This window comes from Montipora foliosa, chromosome 4, assembly GCF_036669935.1.
Source record: "Montipora foliosa isolate CH-2021 chromosome 4, ASM3666993v2, whole genome shotgun sequence".
Classification (NCBI taxonomy): domain Eukaryota; kingdom Metazoa; phylum Cnidaria; class Anthozoa; order Scleractinia; family Acroporidae; genus Montipora; species Montipora foliosa.
Genome location: NC_090872.1, coordinates 13999824 through 14007323, shown reverse-complemented (window position 1 = coordinate 14007323; position 7500 = coordinate 13999824). Strand labels below are relative to the sequence as shown.

Below are 7500 nucleotides of genomic sequence, written 5' to 3'. Positions count from 1 at the left end.
GAACACCTGACTGCATGATATTGACGAAACGTGATGAGAACAGAGCGCGGTTTTTTTTGCCCTTACGGGTAAATGTTAAACGCATAAATATGAAACTGATAGCACAAATAAAGCATCATAACCGAATTTTTACTCCCCTCTTCTTGAAAGGCAAATGCGGACATAAAATAGGTTTGGACGAGACAACTAACTTATCGATCGAAATCACAACACACCAACTATTTGACCACCGCAGCTCCAAAATTGTGTGAAATGAAAGGTATATTTCGTTTTTATAATATCCATGTAGATGTGGTTGCTTTGACGCACAAAAACTAAGTAAGAGATGTCATAGTCACATTTTCCAGGCCGCTTTCCTTTATAACCATAGTCTTAACATTCCATGATTGCTTTCGTGTCGGGCCACAACATGAGCATTCGAAATTCTGTGGGCTAAAGGTAAATATACTCTTGAGAGCTCTGCGATAGTTTTCGCTGAAACAGAAGCATATGCATGGATTTAAGGCGCAGTTTGCGTAGGCCGTAAAACTAGCGAAAGAACGAAAAATCTGAAAGGCACAGCCGCTTGGCATATTCTTTATGTCCGAGTCCCACACAAAAAAATACAAAAATCCGATAATGTTGAATGGTGCCCAACATAAAGCAAAGCCAAGAACTATGGCAAGAGCCATATTCAGGACATTCCTTTCTCTTTTTATGCGTTTTTGTTGCTCCTTGGCATTTACTGATTCGCTCTTAGGCATCCTCTGCAATTTCACCTTGGCTATGATTACCGAGTAAAGAATGGTCATTACGGTGAAAGGTACAAGGACCAAGACAAGAAACATGGAAACGAAGTAACGGCTCACCGATGATGACATCCCAAAGGTACCAGTCCATTCCAAGTTACACAATGTTTTCCCTTTGGTGCTGCTAATCTTACGCGCAGCTAAGTACGGGGAATGGAGAGCCATGGCGATGACCCATATCGCAATGATATAGCATGGGCATCGTTTAGAGCTGACGATTGGAGGACGAAACGGGAACACTATCGCGCCAAATCGATCCACAGCAATCAAGGTCAAGCTCAGGACAGACACAGCAGTCGAAGCATCCAGAAAGAAATAAAGTAATTTACACAGCACCAAACCGAACGGACCACCAACGATCCAGTGACCAATGTACTTTTCTGTTATGACACGCGTAAATGCCAAAATTGGAATGATGAGGTCAGACATAGCCATGTTGACTATGAGGTAGTTGATAGTTATACGCATAGATTTCGTCTTGAATACGATCAACCCGATGAGAAAGTTACCCGTTAAAGCAACAATGATAAGCAAAACGTATCCAAAGATTCCGCTAACAGTTAAGGCTTCAATAGAATAGTCAGAGCAGGGGGGACTGAGTGGGTGAGTAACGTTGTTTCTCGCGCTAAAGTTTGCCATGTCGCTTCCTTTTTGGCTTCTGAGCTTTCCTTTTAACCTTCAGAAATAACGTTTGCCTTGATCATCGACAACGTCTTCGATTCCAGCTGAAATCATATCAGTCTTGTGGCAATCTATCAGACCACGAGGTCATTATAAAGGGTACATGTGTAATGTATTTGATGAACTGTGCTAATATTAGTTCCGATGGGTGCAAACAAGTCAGGATTACAATTAAATCGAAGGAAAACTTGCATAGAATGGAGGATCCAATCAGAAGAGCTATACTTAAGAACGTACTTTAAAGATGCTAGGTCCTTACAAATCTTAAAGAATAGTCAAGTTCAACGTCCAGGTGTTTTCTTAGTGTCATACGTTTCTTTCTTACCCAGATGCAAAAACACTTGAAGGCCAATAACTGCTTTAATTATGTGCGCACTTTTAATTTGTTTGGAGGAGTGCTACTCCCTCAGTTTTTAATTTGACATCGACGCAATATATTTATTTTAGCCACTTTGTTAAAGTGCAAAAGAGGTACTTGCCTACGCACAGATATGATACCAATAATAATTCGAAGGGTGTTAAGTAAACGTGCATGTAATTGATGCGTTAGTTATCAGGGTTGATGCAGTTGTATGAATTATTTGAAAGGACGTCATGATGCAGGTGCCAGTAAATTTCCGGGCAGTTTGGTCCAATTGTAATATTGTATTTTTTGTCTCTAGGAACTCGTTGTCGCCAAAAATCAGGAAATTTGGCAAGCACTCATCGTTTTCTTCCAAGAAATTAAAAAAACTAGAATTTTCAGCCATTTCTATCGCTTCCGTAAGATTAATACATTTGTAAAAAAACCGGTCAATCTGGTCTCCTTGAGTACAAATACCGTGTCAGATATTTGTTTTCGTTTGGGTGTTATTTGTACTCTACTGACTGCAGTTGAATAATAATCTGTCTTATTTTAGAAGCAAACTGGTCCGAGATGAAAAGGAGCGAAATTCTGATTGGTTCTTTCAGCGGTCCGAATTTTGCAATGCGGACTGCTACGATGGATCGGTCACGAAGCGGCTTCACTAGGTTGCAAATTGTTCACCGTCCATTTTCTCAGACAAAAACGAAAAATGCGAGAAATGTTCTTGTTTAGCCATGTAGGAGTTCCAATTCGAATTTTACTTTCCAGAACCGTAAACAGAAGCAGACGAAGAAGCAAGTACCCAGACAGAATCGGAAGAAGATAAAGGAAACAATAACAAGGTCGCCGAGTAACGCCAATATAATAAGACTATAATAGACACCTTGTTGAACCAGCTTATTTGATCCTTACTGAGAAAATATTGGCCTCGTTTCTTTTTTGCAAGTTTATGGACTTCGGCTTTCAGGCTCGGTCCATAAACTTGCAAAAAAAAAAAAAAAAAGAAAGAAGAAGAAGAAACTGACCGATATTTTCCTAGTACTGACCTCACGCTAGTTCAATTTCAATTTCACCCTAGTCAAGTTAAACCCTACGGTATAGAGCGTTTTCACATGACTTCAAGCAGAAACCCATAAGGGTTGAAACGTGTAACGCTCGTTCACAGCTTCCGAATATCCAGTGCGAACTGATTGGTTGAATGTTTCAGTGCTAAGTACCATATTTGGAAACCCCTCGCTCTTGTTGTTCCAAATATGGTACTTAACAAATTGAATATTCAGAAGCTTGTTTCCTAACAAACAAGGGGCCGTTACACGTTTCAACCCTTATGGGTTTCTGCTTCAAGGCAACGATGTTACTGTTCCAAAACAAAGAAATGGTGGCCATGATGGTGTACAAACTAATCCTCCGGGAATTGAACTCTATTTTTATGCAAATACTTTCTTTTGTTTCAGTACTTCTATATGGCTACTGGTCACGTGAATGAAAAGGCTTAGCACCACATTTACGGGAAACGACACTTGAAACGTCAGACTAAAGTCAGGAAAAGAGAATCCATACGTTTTTACGACAAGTACCAGGTGTTTGGGAACGCCTTTTCGGAAATTTTGAACTAAACCCCTAAGCGGAGACCAATCTGGGCGTAGCCCAGGCTTCTTTTGACCTCCAAAAGAGACCATATTTGAAACATGTTAAGGACGGTGCCTACTATTGTTATTGCGCATACGTTCTGCACACCTCGAGACACTCGGACTTCCTATCGGCGGTGCTTATCAATACAGGGATGTTTTTACGCTGTTCAAAACTATGCGAAGAAAGTAGAACTTAGCAAGTGCTCTTGGTATCCAAAATGAAAATTGGGGGTAACCACGCATTTTTCAGAGATAATTAAGCTTGAATTTGGAAAAGAACGCCATACATTGCTTTGTAGTTTAAAGTTTTTTACAAATATTGTTGAATAATTATCTTCGAAAAATGCGTGGTTACTCCCAATTTTCTTTTTGGATTTCAATAACACTTGTTAAGATCTGCTTTTCCCGCATAGTCAGTGAACCGGGCAAAAATACCTTTGAATTAGAGGCACCGTCCTTAACTATACATTTTTATAATTCTTTGCTTACAACCTAAAAGATACCTTACTTGCACCCCTAAGCGAGACGACGAACATCCTGCCCCTTTCATTCGCGAGTCGCCACTCCCTCCTCCCCGGGGAAAAGCGGCAGCCTGTCTTGTCATGTAGACTCGGCCGTTATATCATCCAAACTAATAATAATAATAATGATAATGATAATGATAATGATAATGATAATGATAATGATAATGATAATGATAATGATAATGATAATGATAATGATAATGATAATGATAATGATAATGATAATGATAATGATAATAATAATAAATGCTTTATTTAAACTGTAAAAAAAAAACCGATCAGGGAATTCAACATATAAAACGCTAGTATAAACGGTGATCAGTACGTAAGAATACTATTTAAAAATACAATTCGCCATCGATACAAGTTAAGATTAAGTTGAAAACTACCTTATACACTACATTTGTGTTGTGCCTTATCTGATTGTATTAAAAGTTCAAAAGTTTTCATTTTAAAAATTCTCAGCGTTTCACAAGCACGCAGTTCTTCGGGGAGGTCATTCCATTCCTTTGCAGCGGCAAACTAGAATGTTGACTGGCCCATAGCTGTTTTGTATCTTGGGAGATGAAGCAGGGGCGGATCTAGGGTGCAACCCCCCCCCCCCCCCCCATTCTTCCCTGAGATGACCTGCGGCTTTCTAATACAACTGGTATTCTGCAAAGAAAAAAAAAACGTCACCAATCAGCTACGCCATTCCTTAGAAGTGCACCCTCTCCTAAGAAAAATCCTGGATCCGCCCCTGTGAAGTTCTTTACCATCTCTGAGGGCTTTACGGCTAAGTTCTGATCTCAATGCAAAATACTCTTGAAGTTGCCTGGGACAATAACAGTCATGTACGATTTTATATACTAGTTGGAGACGTAAATAACGGCGCCTGTTAAATAATGTTAACAGGCCAAGTCCCCCCACCCAATGACTGTGTGCACGTTAAGTGATTTGTTCGCAAAATTATCCGCATTGCCTTGTTTTGCAACCTTTCCAGAAAATCGGAGTTCTTCTTGCTGCAAAAACCCCATACGATGCAGCCATAGTCTAAAATAGGTAAAATTGTCATTTTATAAGTTTTCAATCAAATAGCAGGGCTAAGAAAAGATGAAGTTCTATTTAAAAGTTTCAATTTAGGATAAACTCTCGAGGCAATATATGACACATAATCTACCACCACGCCAAGATACTTAAAATGTCTCTGCTGTTTTAATTAATATTGAGTCTCCGCAAAAAATATTAATATCCTGGCTGATTTTAAGTGCTTTGTGGGACGCAATAATCATGGCATCCGATTATGAGGCTATTCCTACAAAACCAGTGTCTGACGCAATTGAGGTCCTTGTTGCCATTGTACACAGCTAAATCAATATTTTTCGAGCTGGAATGCATCTCAGTATCGTCTGCTTATAACGAGAGAGTGGACGTATGACATGCTTTCGATATGTTGTTAATGTGAATATTAAATAGCGCTGGTCCTAAAACTGATCCCTGCGAGATGCCAAAAGAAAGACGCATGAGATCTGAATGAGATATCGGTTAGAATTCGGTTACAGGAACTAAAAAGAAGCAATAGGTTTGACTTGTCATAAAAGCCCTGGGGCTTTCACCTATTCACTCGATCCGTGTTATTTCCTTCTGCTAAGTTGTAAGTTCATGATAAGAAAACGTCACGCTTGGCATTGAATATAAGCAAGGTCATGTTAATATTGGTTCGATAAATCAAAATAAAGTACCAGGCGAATGGAAGGTCTTTTATTCTCTTTTCCTGTTGACAAAGGTGCGGACGACATTGGGATTTGTTAAAAACCACAAAACTACCGGAAAAATCCGATTTGATCTCTGTACAGTGTCTCCAATTATTGCCCCAGCATGGTCTCTCTTATCGCAGCGGAAGATCGCTATGGGCAAATTTTAGCGGACCGACTGTCTCGCTAGAATTCTTCCCAAAACTTCTCTTAGTGGCCTCCATCGTAATATTTTGAATCATACCAGATAGCAACTGAGAAAGGGAGCCGCGTGCAAAAAAAAAGTCAATTCTCTCCTCTTGATACGATGCTTGCTTAGCTCGTATGCTAGACTTTGCGAACGAAATTTGCGATTGCGATAAGCTCTGGTTACAAGGACTGGAAGAAAAAAACGAAAGAAAGAAAAAAAAAAAAAAAAAAAAGAAGAAGAAAAATCGATACCAAAACGAAAAACCGATAGTCTTTTTTGCTCAAACAGAAAACCAGCTGCGAAAAGTAGTAAGGAAAAACCGTGCGGCCAAACGGTAACAGATCACAAAACCAAAATACTGAACCTTTTCTTATGCAAACTCGGAAACGTCAACATCCTCCTCGATAAAGAATTGGCTTTTGAGCTGATTCTTATCAAGCCTGAGGGTAAGATGTAAATTTTCAGTGTAAATTAAATAACTCATATTGCATGATGGTTCTAGTCCTACCTGACACACTGGAAATTAACCGTCAGTTTTTTAACTTTTATTGAGCCCTGAGCCCGGCCCTTTTCATTTACATTTTCGACATTCACACAGGCAAAGAGCGTGTCCATCCAGTTTTTCCAATCTTTCTCTCACGCCGCTGTACTGAGACTGCGTGAGAAGGCATAAAAACCTTTACCATGGATACATGGTTCAATATATCTGGATGGTTGCTTTCCAGCTTAGCTGCAGGGGGGAACGTCTTTGTGATAATTGTAATCGTCGGAACTCATCGACTTCATTGCTCGACGAACTGGCTCATTTTATCGTTGGCAGTAGCGGATTTTGGTGTAGGAGTTGTCGTTTATCCATGGGCATATATATGCGATAATTGTTTGCATTGCAATTTGAATGTATACATGGCTTTTTATTGGTTTTTTGTTCACTCATCGGCCACAAACCTTTGTGCTTTAACCTGGGATCGCTATACTGCAACTGTTCACCCTTTTAAATACCCTTCTTGTACGACTGCCAGACAGCCTGCGAGGGCAGTATTGCTGGTATGGATTGGCCCTTCAATAATTTCGCTTTCCCTTCTGTTGGGAATGTACTTGACGAACTCTACCACAGGTTTGAAGATCCTCCGCCTAATCGGAGTATCAGCCTTCAGCATAACAGCCTGTATTTTGCTTTTATATGGTGTTACGCGTGTTCTTTTCGTTGCGCTGAAAAAAGCAAGGCAGGATTCAGTTTCGCTTAGTCATCTTCGATCTGAAAGGCAACTGGATTCTCAAAATGATGACGAAACATTCAGGGAATCTACACTCCCCCGAAGACACAAAAGGCACAGTACTGCTTTCTTTTTAATTGCCATAGTCATGTTCTTTCTAGGTTGTCATGTGGCAGTTAATTATTTGGTTCTTTGCATCACTTTCTCTTGCCATGTGTCGCATATACCGCCACGAATTGTCACTTGCTTGTTGGTAATAAATTCCGCCGCGAATCCAATAGTCTACGCATTTTTAAAGCCGGACATCAAAGCCGAATTCAAGAAGATCATTCGCAGGAGGAAGCCACGAGCAGATAACAGAACCAGCGTTTAAAACAATAGGGAACTCCAGTA

General features: G+C 40.0%; 3 protein-coding genes across 3 annotated transcripts in view; 2 read left to right on the top strand and 1 right to left on the bottom strand.

Annotated features, from left to right (window-relative positions):
* The window catches only part of LOC137999948 (substance-K receptor-like), a 4443-nt gene extending 2780 nt beyond the window's left edge, over positions 1 to 1663 (bottom strand). Inside the window, exon 1 of the mRNA XM_068845989.1 lies at positions 1 to 1663. This exon is cut by the window's left edge and continues 2780 nt beyond it. Coding sequence (XP_068702090.1) covers positions 315 to 1427 — 1113 coding nt within the window. The 5' untranslated portion in view covers positions 1428 to 1663 and the 3' untranslated portion in view covers positions 1 to 314.
* Positions 1 to 3738, top strand: part of LOC137999950 (pyroglutamylated RF-amide peptide receptor-like) — a 51400-nt gene extending 47662 nt beyond the window's left edge. The window contains exons 3-4 of the mRNA XM_068845990.1: positions 2584 to 2657; positions 3270 to 3738. The gene's annotated coding sequence lies outside the window, so the exon portion shown is untranslated. The remainder of the gene's footprint in view (positions 1 to 2583; positions 2658 to 3269) is intronic.
* Positions 3739 to 5272: 1534 nt separating this feature from the next.
* Positions 5273 to 7500, top strand: part of LOC137999013 (trace amine-associated receptor 9-like) — a 2479-nt gene continuing 251 nt past the window's right edge. The window contains exon 1 of the mRNA XM_068844844.1: positions 5273 to 7500. This exon is cut by the window's right edge and continues 251 nt beyond it. Coding sequence (XP_068700945.1) covers positions 6578 to 7480 — 903 coding nt within the window. The 5' untranslated portion in view covers positions 5273 to 6577 and the 3' untranslated portion in view covers positions 7481 to 7500.